Here is an 18252-nt window from a genome sequence, read left to right as displayed (position 1 = left end):
TTCCCGCTCCACGTAAGGGGTCCTATTTCAACCCCTAAGAAGGTAGCGGATACTAAGCCCAGTTTTTTGCCACTCTCAACCAGAGGCATTGCCACACCCCGGCATGGCACTCCACAAGGTGTTTCTCCATACCACGCTAGGAACCTCTCACGCTTCTAGTGTAAGAACAGGTACTCCACCAAGTGTTTCCCTCGAGCAGGTACTACACTTGATCTTAGCCAAAAGGCAGAGAAGCGATCTATTGTACCTGTAATTTTGGTCCCTTCCCTTATGTTATCTACTATAGGGTACCATATGGCAATTTAGAATTACCTTCAGATGTATTTCTGGCTACATTGACTTCTAATTAAGAAGAGTTCTTTTTCAGGGTTACTTATTTATATTGTTTTTTGCATTTCTCAACCCAGATGGATTGACTGCTTTATTGTTTAATGGTGCCCGTTAGTATTAATTTCCTTGAGGATATTAGTGCACCAACACTCCAAGGGTGTAGGTGTACTGTACCCTTTCGGCGGTTATATTTTCAGGCATGGCACTGTTGTACAGGAATCCCTACTTATTCAAAATCAGTTTGAATTAATTAAATTTTTTAGATTATGCAGATGGCTGAATCGCGCTCCTTATGCAAGTTGCTTGCGTGGGTGTACAGCCACTTTATGGAGCATTCTTGGGCAATTTTCATTTATACGTGTTATTAATACCCATGGCTAGGTCCCCTGGTCTCTAGCTGGTTTATGCCAATATACTAAATTACTCTTATAATCTTACTGGGTTTCTATATTTCTGCAGCGAGGTATACCGGGGTTCCACAGGAATAACATCGGGGGTGTAGCATAGGATCTTGATCCGAGGCACCAACAGGCTAAAAGCTTTGGCTGTTCCCAATATGAACAGCGCCGCCTCCTCTATAACCCCGCCTTCATGCACAAGAGCTCAGTTTGTAAGTTGGTGCCCTGCAGGTAGGTCAATAACATGGGGGCTGCTCCTGCAGCCCTGAAAATATACGTTATTGGAAGAACTTACCGTTGATAACGGTATTTCTTCTAAGTCCATAGGATAACAATGGGATATGATGGAGCGTCAGCAGATTGGCACCAATCGATCAAAGCTTTCTGGCCTCCCAGGATGCAATGGGCCTGTCCATATATCCCCGCCCACTGGCTCAGGCAAATCAGTTGTATTCCAAAGCACTAGGCTGGAGCATCATGTAGAGCTCTAATCAGGCGAGAAGAACACACATGCACACCCTTCCGTACAAGAAGGAAGAGGTTAGTGAGTAGAAGGATCCTCAAATCAGGTGCGTCAGGGTGGGATCCCTGTGGAACCTGTGGACTTAGGAGAAATACCGTTATCAACGGTAAGTTTTTACCATAACGTATATTTCTCCGGCAGGGTCCACAGGATAACAATGGGATTCCCAAAGCAATTTAGTGGTGGGGACGCTCCTGATTGGACAGGAGAACCCTTCGTCTGAATTCACCGTCATGAGATGCAAAGGTATCCAAGGAATAATGTCTAATGAATGTGTTAATGGAAGACCATGTGGCTGCCTTACAAATCTGTTCTGCTGAAGCACCACACTGTGCTGCCCATGAGGGACCTACCTTACGAGTAGAGTGAGCAGAGACATTATCCGGAACAGGGAGATCAGTCTGAGAATAAGCTTCTGAAATAGTCATCCAAAGCCATCTTGCCAGCGTCTGCTTTCTAGCCGGCCATCCTCTCTTGTGAAATCCATAGAAAATGAAAAGAGAATCTGTCTTTCTGATAACACTGGTACAATCCACGTAGAGCCTTAATGCACGGATCACGTCCAGCGATGCATCTCCCACAGAAAGTCCCGTTACCTGAAAAGCCGGAACTACAATTTCTTCGTTAAGGAGGAATTTAGACACCACCTTAGGAAGATACCCAGATCTAGTTCTGAGAACTGCTTTATCTGGATAGAAAATCAGAAATGGGGAACGACATGACAGCGCCCCTAAATCGGATAATCTTCTAGCTGATGCCATAGTCAGTAGAAAGAGTACTTTAGCTGTCAACCATTTAAGATCCACTTTAATAAGTGGTTAAAACGGGGCAACTTGAAGGGCCTTCAGGACTACACATAAGTCCCACGGCACTGCAGGCGGAACAAACGGAGGTTGAATGTGCAACATCCCCTGGAAAAAAGTATGCACATCCTGTATGTTGGCAATTTTCTTTTGGAACAATACAGTCAATGCTGATACTTGCACTCTCAAGGAAGCTACCTTCAAACCCTTATCCATTCTTGCCTGAAAGACCCTGGAAACTCTGAAAGACTTAGGGTCCATTTTCCGTTCACTGCACCAGTGAATATACGCTTGCATAATTCGGTGATAAATACGAGCTGAGGAATGTTTCCTTGCTCTGAGCATTGTTTGAATTACCTATTGTGAGAATCCTCGACTTCAGGATAGAGGTTTCAAGAGCCACGCCATCAAAGACACCCGGTCCAGATGTCTGTGATAACAAGGACCCTGCATCAGTAGATCTGGACATTGAGGAAGCAGAAGTGGAACCTCCATTGACATTCTCTGCAGATCTGTGTACCAACGTCTTCTGGGCCAAGCCAGAGCTATTAGTATCACGGCACCCCTTCCTTGCTTTATTTTTCTCACCACCCTGGGTAACAAGGTGATCGGAGGAAACACATAAGCTAAATGAAAGTCCCATCTCACCGTCAAGGTGTCCACAATGATTGCTCTGGGGTCCTTTGTTCTTGACCCGTATGCGCCAACTTTGTTGTTCATGCGGGATGCCATGAGATCTATCTCTGGCAACCCCCATTTGTTTACTAGAGCCTGGAAGACCTCCAGGTGTAGAGCCCATTCACTTGCCTGAATGGTGTGTCGACTGAGAAAGTCCGCTTCCCAGTTTAGGACTCCCGAAATGAATACTGCAGACAAGGCTGGATGGTGAAGTTCTGCCCACTTTAGGATGTAACTTACCTCCTTCATTGCTTTTCGGCTGTGAGTTCCCCCCTGATGGTTGAGGTACGCTACTGCTGTCGCATTGTCCGAGAGGATCTGGACTGGTTTTCCTTGAAGATTGACCGTTTCCTGAATCAGTGCCATGCATATGGCCCAAAGTTCCAACACATTTATTGGCAGGCAACTTTCTTCTCTGGTCCCATGTCTCTGGAAGCACAATCTTCTAGACACTGGTCCCCAGCCCTGGAGACTGGGAGATTCTGACAACAGATGCCAATCTGATATCCAAAAGGGTCTCCCCTTGTCCAGATGGGATGTCTGTAGCCACCAGGGTAATGACCTTCTTACTTTTACCAAAAGTACCATGGTCTGTTTCTTTATTGTCTGATGCAATCCATTCTATTTGGCAAGAATCAGATGCTGCAGAAGCCTTGAGTGGAATTGTGCATACTCCACCATGTCGAATGTTGACACCATCAAGCCCCTCACTAGCATTGCTGCATGACTGGATACCGTTTGACTGTGTAGCAAGTCCTGAATCCTTGACTTAACCTTGGATATCTTGTTCCGAGGTAAAATTACTCTGCAGACCTGAATCCAGTACCGCCCCCAAATGAGTCATCCACTGTGATGGAACTAGAGATGATTTTGCCCAATTTATGAGCTACCCATGTCTCTGCAGACAAGCTATTGTCTTTTGGAAATGACATAGGAGCAACTCCTGTGACAGGATTAAAAGATCATCGAGGTATGGGAAAATTCTTATCTTCTGCTGGCGGAGATAAGCTGCCATAACCATAATCTTGATAAATACTCTGGGAGCTGTGGCTAACCCAAAGGGTAGAGCCTGGAACTGAAAATGCTGTTGGAGGATAGCAAACCTGAGATAACACTGATGGGACAGTGCTGTAGGAACATGTAGGTAAGCATCCTGTATATGAGGCATTCCCAACCGCGGTCCTCCAGGCACACCAACAGTGCAGGTTTTAGTGATATCCAGGCTTCAGCACAGATTGTTAAATCAAAATAACTGAGGTACTAATTAAGTCACCTGTGTTCAAGCCTTTATATCACTAACACCAGGACTGTTAGTGTGCCTTGAGGACCGTGGTTTGGAAACACTGCTGTATATCCAGGGATACCATATAATTTCCTGGCTCCATGGCCAGGATTATGGAACGTAACGTCTCCATGTGGAACCGAGGTAGCCAAATATATTTGTTCAGCACTTTGAGATTGAGAATGGGCCAGAATGATCCATTTGGCTTCTGCACCAAAAATAGGTTGGAGTAAAAACCCTGTCCTCGCTGTGCAAGGGGAACTGGAATAATTACTCTTGACTGAAGCAATTTCTGAACCGCTTCTTGCAAAGCCCTGGCCTTTGCTTCAACCTGAGATGGACTGGTACAGAAGAACCTTTGAGGAGGATGCTTCTTGAAGGGAAAAGCATAACCTAGAGACACCACTTCCTGCACCCAGGCATATGTTGTAGACTGTTGGAAAATCTGTGCAAACTGAAGAAGTCGGCCCCCTACCCTGGGATCCCCCAGGTGGAGGCTCATACCATCAGGCTGATGGCTTATCCTCTGATTTAGAAGCTGGGTCTCTGGTAGCCAAATGTTTTCTAGTCTTACCAGACTTGTTGTATTGGGGCTTCCGATCACTTTTTCTCTTACCCTTTCTTTGAGACTGAAAAGGCCGAAAAAACGGAGTTCTAGGTTTGTATTTGAATGTGGAAGGAAACTTTACCTATTTGGAGTCTGCTTCTGACTCCAAAATATCTGTCAATTCTTTGCAAAAAAGAATATTCCCAGAATAAGGCAGATTCCAAAACCTTCTTGGACTCTGAATCAGCCTTCCATGTACGTAACCAAAGTGCTCTGCAAGTACCCATATCTGGTGCTACTTCTTCCAAGAATATTGCAGCCTGTTTTATATGCACTACATGGGATTTTTACTCTCTAGAGGATACTGGAAAATACCCTTCCAGTGTCAGCCCAGGCAGCCACTGCCTTTGCCATCCAAGCTGAAGCCATTGCTGGCCTTATTACTGCCCCAGAGAAAAAATGGTTTTAAGAAACCCATCTACTCTCCTATCCATGACATCATTTAATGATGTAGAAGGCAAAGGTAAAATAGACTTCCGCACTAATCGAATCACATGCGTATCTACTTTAGGAGCCACCTCCCTTTTTTTTTTTTTTCAAAACAATGTTTATTGAAGAAAGGTAGAGATAGATGTACAAAATTCCATGTCTGGATTCATAGTGGAGAGGTACAAATAACAGAAATACGAGGTAGGTCAGGGTCATACAATAAAGTCTCGGTATGTGGAAAATACATGCATAATTACATATAGTACATGTAAGAATTTGGTAATAAATGATATCTATAGGATATATTCCACTCCTATTGTCTAGGGTTACCATTTTGCTTAGTGAAATGTGAGATCTGGTATTAAAGAGACATGAAGGTATCTAGTGGAAGTAAAGACTTGTAATAAGCCTCAGTATCTGACCATATAGACCCTTAGCAGCTGAGAGACCACTACAGACAAGGAGAAAGAAAACAGAAAGTGAAGAGATAATAACCCTTCTTCAAATAATTTTCTATTTTATAAAGAAGATTGGTTAGGTAGAAAAATCGAATTCGTATAGATTGTAGAGGGAAGAGAAATGAGAGGAGAAAGAAAGAAAAAGAGGGGGTGGGAGATGGACGGGAAGGGGGGGGGGGGGTGGACAAGACATGAAGACAGGACAACATACAGCATCGTTCTCTAAAGGGAAAACCATACCATAAGGTTGTCAGGTTGGATATATGTCCTGTGGACTGCGATAAGTAGACATTATTTACCGGCTCAACACATTTCAAGCTTAACATAGTTAACATTAATCAATCTGTCTATACAAATACCAAGTGGTGGGTTCGAAAATTTTCTGGATTCTGAGCTGAGTGGCATTATCAAAGCTTTGTATAACAGTTTCCCATTTCCTATAGAATCTAGGGGCCCCTGACTCTATATCCGGTACTAGAGCCTGTCGCTCGTAAAATATGTTGTTTAGCAGAGAGGTTCTCATTTCTGTAATAGATGGAGGTTGTCTGTGTAACCAATGGGTGAGGATTAATTTTTTAGCGATAGTGAGGATAACTGTCAGGGCAGGTATAATCTTCTGTTTGTGTGGTCCCAGGTCCCAATCTGAAAAGCAGTAAAATAGACATGCGGTAGGGAGCTTGGTGATTCGAACTGAAAAGATATCATTAACATGGTTTATCAGTTTGTCCCAGAAAGTTCTTATTTTCCTGCAGTCCCAGAAGTTATGATAGTATGTGGCCTCAGCCATCCCACATTTAAAACATCGACCCGTAGAGGCCAGGGTGAAATAGGAATGCTGTTTCGGGGAGATGTAGGCTCTATTTAAGAATTTGAGGTGCGTTTCCTGCAAAGCTGCGGATTTTAAATATTTAAATGTGGGGGACAGTTTGGACATAAGTACCGACATAGCCGGGAAATCAGGTATGTCCCGCTGCCAGCGCGAGTGGAGAGCACTTTGCAAGGGTGTTTTCCCTGAGTCTATGAGAATAGAATATAAATTACGCAGCCTATATCCTATGGTCAGATTAAAACGCAAGAGAGGGGTAAGAGGGTCAATGGCCGTATCAAGGGCCATTCCAGGTGGTAACGACTGTGCAAAATGACGGGATTGGAGGTACATATAAAATTGGGAGTTGGGTAGACCATATCTATCTGATAATGCAGAGAAAGAGTAGAGCTTACCCCCAGGGCCAAAGATATCTCGAATGCACGAGATGCCCTTCTCTTTCCACGTCAAGTAAGCACGGCCGTCCAAACCAGGAGGAAATTGTGGGTTGCCCCAAAAGGTGGTGTAAGGGGAGTTAGAGGAATTCCTGTGCAATCGTTTATTGATAGATTTCCAGGCTTTATAAGTGTCATGAAAGAGTATGTTGGATTTTATATGGGAAGGAATCAGTGAGGTAGGTGCATGAAGGAGAGCAGCTGGGGAGAAAGGATGGAAAAGGTGTTCCTCTATGTTGGGGAGAGTATATACGGAACCACCAGAAAACCAATCCACCATGTATCGATACATAGCTGCATTTGAAAAAGCAGAGATGTCTGGCATCCCAAAACCACCCTCCGGCCTCGGCAGTCACAAAATATGGCGGGATACCCTAGATTTCTTTTTTGCCCAGATAAATCTTGTAAACAGGGAGTCAAATCGTTGGATATCTGACTTGGAAAGTTGCAAGGGAAGCATTTGGAGGACATAGGATAATTTGGGGAAAATAAAGCTTTTAATAACCACTACCCTACCAGACAATGATAGAGGTAAATCCATCCATCCGTTCAATAATTTCTCCGCCGAGGAGTATATCTGGTGGAAATTAGCAGAGTATAGGGCGTCCAGATTAGGGGGAATCATGATGCCTAAGTATTTAAGTGGAGAGCGGCAAATTGTGAATTGTGTCAGCGTGGGGGATAGAAGGTTTGTGGAGTGACCAGGGCCTAGAGGGAGGAGGCGTGACTTGTCATAGTTCACGCGAAATCCCGAGAAAGAGCTAAAATTATCTATAATGTGCTTTATAGCAGGGATGGAAAATTGGGGGTTAGAGATAAATAAAAGCATGTCATCGGCAAATAGACTGAGTTTCACTTCAGTCGACCCAACACCAATACCAGTATATTCTAGAGACATGCGCAGTGCAGTGGCTAGGGGTTCTATAGCTATAGCAAATAGAAGAGGTGAAAGGGGGCAACCTTGTCTGGTCCCTCTATGGAGGGGGATGGGAGAGGACATATAATTGTTAGAGAGGATTTGAGAGGAAGAGTCATGATAGAGAAGACGTACTGCATGGATGAAGGCCTCCGGGAATCCAAACCTGTGCATGGTGTCAAAAAGGTGATCCCATGTGACTAGGTCAAAAGCCTTCTCAGCATCAAGGGAGAGAAGGGCATAGGGGTTCTGGTCTCCCGAGGTCTCCAACCACTGCATGATAGTCAGTATCTTACGCACATTCACCGTAGAGTGGCGCCCCCAAATAAACCCTGTCTGGTCTTCCTGGATCAGAGAGGGCAAGAGAAGCTTTACCCGGTCTGCCAAGATCTTGGTATATATCTTGTAATCCGTATTCAATAAGGATATAGGTCTATATGAACTGGGAAGCAGGGGGTTTCTCCCTGGTTTATGGAGGATTTTTTGAATCGCAGCGTTGAAGTATAGTGGAGGAGGTGTTCCGGACAACAGCAAGTTGAATAGTTTACAAAGGGGTTTGACCAATTGAGGGGCCAGTATTTTATAGTATTCATTGGTTAGACCGTCAGGTCCAGGGGTTTTGTTTGGTTTCAAACAGTGAATTGCATGGAGCACCTCCTCCTCAGTAATGGGGTTCAGTAGGGGTTGGGATGAGGTAGAAGATAGAGAGGGAAGCGTAAGGGAAGACCAGAAAGAGTGTTGTTGTTGGTAATCAATAGAGGGTTCAGAATATAGTGAGGAATAAAAAGACTGCAGAACCTCAGACACCCGGTCACAATCATGTACCACAGTGTCGTCAGCCCTAGTTAGAGCATGGATAAGTGTTGGGGGATGTTGACCTTTCAGGAGATTTGAAAGCAATCGACTAGATCGATTGCCGAATTTATGAAATCTACATTGAGACATAAATGTTAATTTAGATTCGGTTTGGGTTAAGAGTTTGTCAAAAAGGGATTTCTGTTCATGGTAGAGTTTTCTGGTAATTGGGGTGGGGGACTGCGTGAACGCTTGGTAGGCGTCAGTAAGTTTAGATTGAGCATCAAGGTACAGAGCTTGTGTATCTTTCTTATGTTTGGAGGTGAAGGAGATGATAGCACCTCTTAGTACTGTCTTAGACGTCTGCCAGAACAGGAGCGGTGATTCCTTCTCTGCAGTTATATTACAATGTGTGAAGTCAGCCCATGATGCCTCCAGCATATTTCTAAATTGAATGGAATTGGTCAGGTGGGATGGGAAGCGCCATTGTCTGACAGGGCCTCTATTGGGGAAGGTGGCGAGAGCCATCCAGCAGACCGCATGATCCGACAAGGACACCGGTTCAATTTCAGAAGTTTGCACCCTGGTAAACATAGAAGCCGAGATGAGCAGATAATCGATTCTCGACAGTGTACCATGAGCAGCCGATAAACAAGTGTATTCACGGTCGACTGGATGACAGGCTCGCCACACGTCCACCAAGTGCAGCTGTGACATTAGATATGGTAAACCATATTTGGGAGTATAACGGCTAGATCTGGATTTGGTGTTCCTATCAAGAGCATTGGATACAGTAGAGTTAAAGTCACCTGCGAGTATCACCTGTTTATGAGAGTGTGGGTGCAGTTTAGCGGCAATGGACAGAAAAAAGGGTTGGGGATCGATATTGGGGGCGTATACATTACACAGTAGAAAGCGTGAGTCATCTAGAGTGGCGTCTACAATGAGGTATCTGCCTTCAGTATCAGATTGGGAGGAGTGAAGGTCTACTTGGACGGAGCGTCTAATCAAAATGAGTACCCCACGGGCCTTGGCAGTAAATGGGGCGGACGCCAGCACTCTCCAGCCCAGGCAATTGAGCTTGTCAATCTCAGGGGGAAGGAGATGAGACTCCTGGAGGAATGCAACATCTACATGTAGTTTAGATAAGTAAAGTAAGATTTTCTTCCTCTTTATGGGGGAGTGGAAGCCACCTACATTATATGTGCAAATTTTTAAACTGGTCATCATTCTGCTGAAGAAAGGTATGGTTCATGGCAATAAATAAAACCGATAATATCATATCTACAAAATACATTGCTATCATGGACACAGAAAACCAACAGGACAAGACACAGAGAGGAGAGAACAATGGGTAGAAAAAGTGGGGGAAAGTAAAGCAAAGGATCCAGAAAAGAATGGATCAAAGGATTAGCATCAAAAGTGCACTTCAGGTACAAAGATAATCTAAATTGACCTATAGTTCGCCAATTGGAGAACCAGATAAGAACTCCAGGCTTGCCCCAGCCCTGGTACTGAGAAATAATAAGCATAGCTTATACTGTATATGGCATAAACAAAACATAACTTAGAATAATATGTGGAAAACTTTAGGTGGAAGGCGCCTTAAAAGAAGGATCCCATTCAGAATGGGATTAATGATGAAATGGCACCCGCCATAGCATTTACGCCGGTAAGAGAGGCGTCTCCTCCCACCAATAATTTCAAGAACTTCTAGCGATTAACAGCTATAACATAAACAGATATATCAAAGTAATAGAGTAATCGCCAGTAAAGGAGGAGATAACCACGCTAAGGAATTTTATAGCCGTGGTTAGCAGTCAGGAGTCGAGTCCGTTGAGGGCTGGCGCAGTGAGGAACGGCCGTTCTCCTCTTCCAGTAGATATGCTTCCGCATCAGCCACGGTGGAGAAGTCTGTAAATGAAGATCCTTTGAACAGGCGTAATCGTGCTGGGTATATAAGAGCGAATTTTCTATTTGCTTTTGCTAGGCGGGAACAAAGTGGGGTGAATTCACGTCGTGCCCTGGCCACCTCTGCCGAATAATCTTGGAAGATAAAAATCTTCACATCGTTCCATTGTAAGTTCCGCTTACGGCGAGACGCAGACCAGATGGTGTCTTTGTGGATGTAATTTAGACAACGGAAAATAACAGCTCGGGGCCGGGAATCCTGCGTAGGCCTTGCAGGACCAATGCGATGGGCCCTCTCCACAATCATACCCGTGCAGGAATCTTGGATATCAAGCAGATCTGGCAGCGTGTCTTGTATGAAGGAAAGGAGTGCTGGCCCTTTAAGGGCTTCGGGTAGCCCAACAACCCTCAGATTATTTCGACGTGATCTATTCTCGAGATCGTCGACCTTATTAAGAAGCTGGTAATGGGATTTCTGAAGAAAGGCGCACTGTTCCTTTAAATCGGCAACGTCATGAAATGTCTCTCCAAGGCGCTGTTCATTAGCCTGCACCCGTTTGGATAGCTGTTTAAACTGTGATTTGATGTCATGCACTGCCTGTGTGACTTTGGCAGCATGAGATTCCATAATAGGATTAATGGAGTCCTGAATTGCCTTTACCATGTCAGAGTATGTAATTGGGCCCTCAGCCTGCTCTGTAGTCTTATTAGACTTCTGTGTAGAGGGGGCAGCATGTACAGGGAGAGCTGTGTTCACAGAGGAGTCAGAGGAGGAATGTAACTCACGATCTGTGTGTATTTGCTGCTGCTGCGGATGTGTCTGCTGTCCGGCGGCCATCTTGGATTCCCCTTTCGTTTTTGCAGGACGTTGTTTGAGGGGCTTAGCCGCTTCTGGGGTGGCCAGGAAGCGCTCCATCAGGTGCCAGAGGTGTTCCCACAGGCAGGTGAGCGGTTCTGGAGCGGGCTGTAACGCTATGTGCAGCGTACGGGCTAGCGTGGGCTGGGGCGGCACACGGAGCTCACACTGCTGCTGCTGCACGCATCGGCGCCGTACCCGGAAGTCCCCCGCCACCTCCCTTTTTAAACAATCTCCAGCTGGAAGAGGATAATTGGAATCCCATTTCTTTGGAATTCTAAACCTCTTATGGGCGTTGCCCAAACCTCTTCCATGATTTCTGTCAGTTGATCGGACCCTGGGAAGCTCCCTTTAACTGATTTAGGACGTTTAAATACAGGTGCCTTAGTTTTTAACACAGGCTCTGCTGAAACCTCTAAGGAAAGTATGGCTTTAATAGCTCTAATTAACTCAGCTATAATCGACTGTGCTGAGACCTTCCTCCTCTTCTTCGTAAGCCGAAGTAGCATTATCTGAGCTTTCATCTTCTGATGAATCTTCGTCTGCCTCCTGTGTAGCCTGTGAAGGTGAAGATTTACTTACCCTCAGTTTATCCACCCGTTTCTTTTGAGAAGGTGCTGGTGGAAATTATATACCGTAGGTAGGGAGCTGCATGTAAGAAGACATAGTGTAACCTATACCTGGTACGGATGGGGTTGAAATTTTCCATTCAGCTATACAGGATAAGGTCTGTGCAAACATAGCCCAAGGTGGATCCATTTGTGTCGAGATCTGCTTGTATTTTGCTGAAAATGAAAGCACATTGTACACAAACCATTCTGAACCAGATCCTGAGAGGATAATACATTTTTACAAGACAAACATGAATTGAGTGTTGGTGTGAGTGTACCTTCCTCACCCTTGCCGCTCTTAGACATGATAAATCATCAGCACTTTCACAGTGTACTACACAAATTTGTGACTAATCACTTTCAAATATTTAAAGTGACATGCAATCTGAACCCACCCACGCACCAGCATTGAGGATCAGAAAGGACAATTACAGACATTAATAAAGTCAGCAATCACTCTAGCAGTCAGTCACATGTTATACATTAGTATAATTAGCAATATGAGCACAACATCAACTACAAACATATCTTTTAAGTATGTAGGAGAACAAATTACTGATGATGTTTAACGGATCTAGCGTATTCAGACACAATGCGGGAGAAACAACAGTAAATGTAACACTCATATGCAATTCTCTAACTATACATACTCAAAATAGGTAGATAGAGATTTTAGTGCTGTATAACCCGTACTCAGTAGAGTGGGATACAGGGAGACTCGTCTCGCTTCCAGGATTGATCAATACATTAGCGAACGCTGAGTGGATCCAGACACTACTAGTGTACACTGCTGCTCCACGAACCTATAGTGAACACAGACACTCAGTGAACACAGACGCAGCGGTCACACAGCCTCCTATGCTGCGACCGGGTCCCCTCATTGTAGCAATCAGTGAACACAGACGCACCGGTCACACAGCCTCCTGTGCTGCGACCGGGTCCCCTCGTGATAGCGTCTGGACGGAAGCAAGGAAACTGTTCATGGCGAGAGACTCGGCGGAAACTAATCATGAACGGGGGGAGGGGCGACCAGGAGAGCATCTGACTCCCCACTGCTGACATCAACCCTTAGGGATCACTGCCTCACACTATTCCTGGAGCCTATGATCCCTAAGGCCTAGCGCTGGTGCACCCACGGTGGCGGCACATCAGCTACTGTTTGGTAGTCTCCTCCCAAAACAGTGCGGCTGTGTCAGTATTCCATCTAGCTAAGCGAAACCGATGCCTTATATTCTCTCCGTGCTCCGGCCACAGCCTGGTAACGTCTGATGGACCTGCTAGTATATCTGACACAGATGCGCGCTGAAACAGCACTGTACTCGTGGGTAAGTGTTGTCGCGACCCGGCGGAGAGTTGTTGGAGCGACTCTTTCTAATATGCGTATAAGACGCTGTTTAGAAAGATCACTCAAAAAACATTGTAAGACTATAAAAATCAAATGAGAAATCTTAGGGCTGCAAAGAGCAGCAGCCCCCTAACCATGGTCCGGCTCCTGCCGCACCAAGCAAAAAAAAAATTATTTGCCTGATCGATTGGTGCCAATCCGCTGACACTCCATCATATCCCATTGTTATCCTGTGGATAACCTGTGGACCCTGCCGGAGAAAGAGCTTTTTAAGATAGAAGACTTCAAGGGCTGCAGCATAGGCACTCACAGTGCTAGATGTCATTCTGACATCTCATGCTGCAGCTCAATCACCTCCCCCAGCGGCGCTGTACACTCCCGCGCCCTGGTTGCCAGGTACTTTCAGCAGAGTAAAACAAACAGAACTGCTACCAAGCGCCTAATCATCAATAATTATAAATTGAGTTCCAAGGTACCAGTGCGCTGCTGTGAGGGCACATTGTGGGAGTCTGTATAGAATAATAAATATAAACAAAGAACCCAGCTGCGCAATGGAACTTGGAAAAAGATAATAAAGGAAGCTGACGTATGCTGAGATAATCAGATGAAAAAATTTTTATTATAGAATAAATATAACCATAAAAAAAAAATATATAGATTTATAAAATAAACCAATTGGTTAAAGACTGGACCTATGAAATGACTATTCAATTACCCTGTATAGTGCTAGAGAGTCAATCAGAACAAGCAATTGTAACAAGAACGGCAACAAATTGTAACATGTATGGAGAGCAAAAAAAGCTATACTGTATCCTAAATGCACAGTGGGATACAGAAAGAATATTCCATAGATTTATACACGGTATGGCAATTCCGTGAGTAAGATGTTTAGCTCCGTTAATAAGGTAGTCTCCTGTAAAGATAAGAGCAAAGTTACCTCTCCCGTGGGCTGGTTATAACCGAGCGTCCTCGGTTAATAGTCCTGCAATGCTACCACTTGGCTGTTGCTGAGGGGCAGATGTATTAAGCCAGGTGAAGTGATAAAGTGGACGGTGATAGCGCACCAGCCAGTCAGCTCCTAACTGTCATTTTTCAAACCCAGCCTGTAACATGTAAGTTAGGAGCTGATTGGCTGGTGCGTTATCACCTTCCACTTTATCACTTCACCTGGCTTAATACATCTGCCCCTGAGAGAGGTAGTGCAGCGATATCCTTCCCGGAGTGATATTGCCGCTGTAGAGATCTGTGCGGCTGCTGCTTCTCGGTAGCCCACAGTGGCGGCGTTTGAGAAGGATGGATGTGCGGCTACAAGGGCTGCAGTGGCACACTCGTGGGGTGTAATTCAGAGAAGTTTGTTCGATAACACAGTGGCAAAGCAGCTTGCCTGTGGGGAAACCCCGAGAATTCTTTCCCACGGACTCTCATGCTGTTATGAACTGATTTATTGCAGTTCCAACATCTTTGGTAATTATCCTCTGTACTGAGTGATAGAAGGACTGCCACTTAAAGGGCTTCTGTTTTAGTTTGCTGTTTGTCAGGAATTGTTCTATCCTGAAGTTTTATTGTGATGTGTGTCATTAAACTGTACTTCACTATATTTATTTTTTCCTCATTTACATACTGACACAAGTTTTTTCTGCAATGAGGATAAGTTGATGGAAATCATCAAAGATTTAAAACTACCAAGGAGGGCTAGTTAAGTAATTTCTCTGCTATTTTTAATTGATTAGCATCCTTCATTGTTTATTTTGACTTTTCAGCAACATAGTAAGTTGTTCAAATGCAGACAAACCTCTATCCCTTGTGTTCTTCTAAGCATTAAGGGACACAAAGGAGCTTTGTAAATGTTCTTGGGGATGTTGTCAATCCGAAGGGAAGACATGGGAACCGAAGATGTTTTCCCTTGGATGCAGAATCGGAGATATTTTCAATGTTCCCTGCATATCGGAACATGAAAATAGGCATCTTTTAGATGTATTGATGCTATAGAATGCTCCTCAATTAATCTTTAGTAACATCAGTTTTAGAAAAAAAAAAAACCTGCTGTATACAGTATATGCAAATTATAATTAGATATATGCTGTGAGGACCAGTTACCGGGATCAGCTCTCCCAGTAGTAGTTTATGAAACAACTTCTGCTGCTGCAGTATTGTTCATCAGTTTAGGAACTGCTCATCATAAACAGATAAATATGATAAATTCTCTTGGTATCACCCAGGCATTTATCAACATTCTGCCATCATAATTAAAAGGTACATACTAGGTTCAGACTTTATAATATACACTGCTTAACTTCCAAGATCAGAGAGATTAGGCATATCCAGTTTGGTATGCTGAAGTTTGGTATATTTTACTTGATGGACTGAACACATACTGGTGCAGATAACATTAACAAGTCCAGGATTTAGCCCACAACTCCTTAATTTGGCAATTAGCCAACACACAGAATATGAGGTGTGCTGAATGCACTATAAGGAGAGTGATCTTTAACCACTTCAATACAGGTACAGCTTCTTGCCTCCTGACTTCTACACACAGCACAAATACATGAGGTTTCTTAGAAGTTTTATTCTTAGCTCCAATGCACAATGCAGGAGACACAATGCAGCATATGATGGTAACCAGACTATATATCCTGACTAACACTATATTAATAAAGTGCCCTCTGAGGACTTCCCTCTTTTTTGGGCACATACAGGCTTTTGGGGAGAAGGCTATCCTTCATATTGTCATCGGCTTGTAGAATAAATTGGAGGGACCAGCAGCTCCATTATTTCTCGGTGCACGGCGCCATTCTGCCTCTGACCCCTAACTTGGGGCAGGCGTATGTTAAGACCATCTTCCTGGAACAGCCACCAGCCATCACATGTACCTCTGCCGGCTGCTCTGCAGGGCCAGAGCCAGGAAGCATAGAAACACATGTGACTGCAAATGGTGAAAAGAAAGCGAACAGCGATCCGGCTTTGTGAAAAATAACATACAGGCACTTACTTGACTGGCCTTAAACTGCCGTGCACCAGCATCTCCCCAGATTGCCACCCCATCCAGACTGCGGCAACTGCTGGCTATAGATAATGAGGTAAGCCCTTGGAACAAAATATCAAACAACTACACTGACCTGACTAGGAGACAAGAAAAAAGACTGGGGAGGAAGGGGAGGAGTAGCACTTTAAACTCTAAGTGGGCTGTCCCTGAAGTGTGAAAAAACTTCCTGTTTAGAACTAGGGGGATGGGATGCAATCCCAGAGTAATGGCTGCCATAAAGTAGTGGTAGAAGAATTTTTTTTGGCTCCTGCTAAAACGGTGAAAGGCAGAGAATCTAAAAGGGATGTTTCCTTTATTTCAATTTATAACAACTGTCATTCTGAAATTATGGACATTGGGGCAGACGTATTAAGCCTAGAAAAAACATAAGGAAGTGATAAACCAGTGATAAGTGCAAGGTGATAAATGCACCAGCCAATCATCTCCAATATTCAAATGAACAGTTAGGAGCTGATTGGCTGGTGTGTTTATAACCTTGCACTTATCACTGGTTTATCACTTCCTTATGTCGTCTCCAGGCTTAATACATCTGCCCCATTGTGTCAAAAAATTACAATATCCTTAAGCAAGACTATATTCTATCTAATATCCTTCCAAATGATCCATGTTTTATTTGCTTTAAAAATCTGTTAGCACCTAGTCACCTAAGGACTATCATTGAACAACCTAATAGTGCATCTGGGGAAACAAATTGGCTTGTACAGCATAATAAAAAAGTAAGAGGGTTCTTCAAGTGTGGTAAGAACAGGTGCATCACCTATAATTATATACAAGAATGTACCCCGAAGATTACTGTAGGTGGTGGAGAGAGACCCTATGAAACCACGGTGCAGGCTCGGTGGCTCACTACGCTCGCCACAGGTTCTATTCCCACTCTATGGGTGTCGTGGACACCCAAAAGTGGGAACAGTTTTGGTCCCCCTGCCAGAATTCTGGCAGCCGGGATCTCGGCATCGGTATGCTAACCTCTGGGATCCCGATCGCCGGGATGGTAGCCGCAGCTCAGTTGGGGGCCAGAAGACTTGAGCTCATCCACCTACCCAAGAGGGTTTTAAACAGGGTTCCCAAGGCACTCCAATGGTTAAGGTTTTAGATATATCCACAGCCCTGAGTCTGCTTATCACAAAATTAAGGGTAACTCTGGGACATGCATCCTTGTTTATTGTAATGCAGACTGTGGCTGTTGAACTTCTAAGATGCTACCTATACACTTTCACCTAAGGGACTGGCTAGTGGGTACTGTGTGTGTTTTTGGGTGGGCAGCAGGTTGAAGTTTTGCTGAGGGAGTCGAGAAACCTTTCACTGGCTCTGCTGAGGTACTAATGAAGTCACCTTTGGCCAAGCATATATAATCTTACAGCCTTGACTGTTGGGGTGCCTTTAGGACTACATTTGAGAACCTCTGACCTACCCTCATCTATATTCATTAAATCCATAACATTATCAGTGTCTCCACTTAGTCTAATAGCTGATATATGTACCAACATTGTGCTGGAAATGATAAGAAATGACCTAATGCAGATCCCTCCTCTCTCATCAGGTTACAGAACTGTGGTCTGACCTCCTCCTGCTGTGTTGATCTCCGCACCGTTATTCCTACACACCGCTCTCTGACCAGACTGGACCTGTCACAGAATCGTCTTGAAGACTATGGAATAAAACTTCTGTGTACGGGACTGAGACATCCAGCCTGTGCCCTACAGGATCTTACGTAAGAACTCTTCTAGTATTTATATATCTAATCTCTCAGTACAGTACATACTGTACAGTACAGGCAATTTTCCCTGAGATTTTCTTACGCACATGCGCAAATCTCTGGAAAAATGCCTGCCGCACCATTTACCGGAGATTTGATGAGAGATGCTGCCACCGGCGGGGGACTCTGGTGAGGTGAGTATTTGAAAAATGGGTGTGCGGTGTTGGACCCCAAGAGCTCTTGTGCACTGCACATATTGCACCCATTCTAGATATGCCACTGTCCACCCCCTATATTTTAAAAAGGGA

The 18252-nt window shown here is 44.4% G+C and overlaps 1 protein-coding gene and 1 pseudogene across 5 annotated transcripts in view; one reads left to right on the top strand and one right to left on the bottom strand.

Moving 5' to 3' along the window:
• Positions 1 to 18252, top strand: part of LOC135054806 (NACHT, LRR and PYD domains-containing protein 12-like) — a 613159-nt gene that overhangs the window by 186576 nt on the left and 408331 nt on the right. For all 5 annotated transcript variants that reach the window (XM_063958163.1, XM_063958164.1, XM_063958165.1 and 2 more), the window contains one exon: positions 17789 to 17959. In XM_063958163.1, the coding sequence (XP_063814233.1) occupies positions 17789 to 17959 (171 nt within the window). The remainder of the gene's footprint in view (positions 1 to 17788; positions 17960 to 18252) is intronic.
• Positions 166 to 238, bottom strand: LOC134899847 (U2 spliceosomal RNA; annotated as a pseudogene).

Source organism: Pseudophryne corroboree, chromosome 3, assembly GCF_028390025.1.
Source record: "Pseudophryne corroboree isolate aPseCor3 chromosome 3, aPseCor3.hap2, whole genome shotgun sequence".
Lineage (NCBI taxonomy): Eukaryota > Metazoa > Chordata > Amphibia > Anura > Myobatrachidae > Pseudophryne > Pseudophryne corroboree.
The sequence above is the reverse complement of the archived record's forward strand: the minus strand, read 5'-3'. Positions and strand labels throughout refer to the sequence as shown.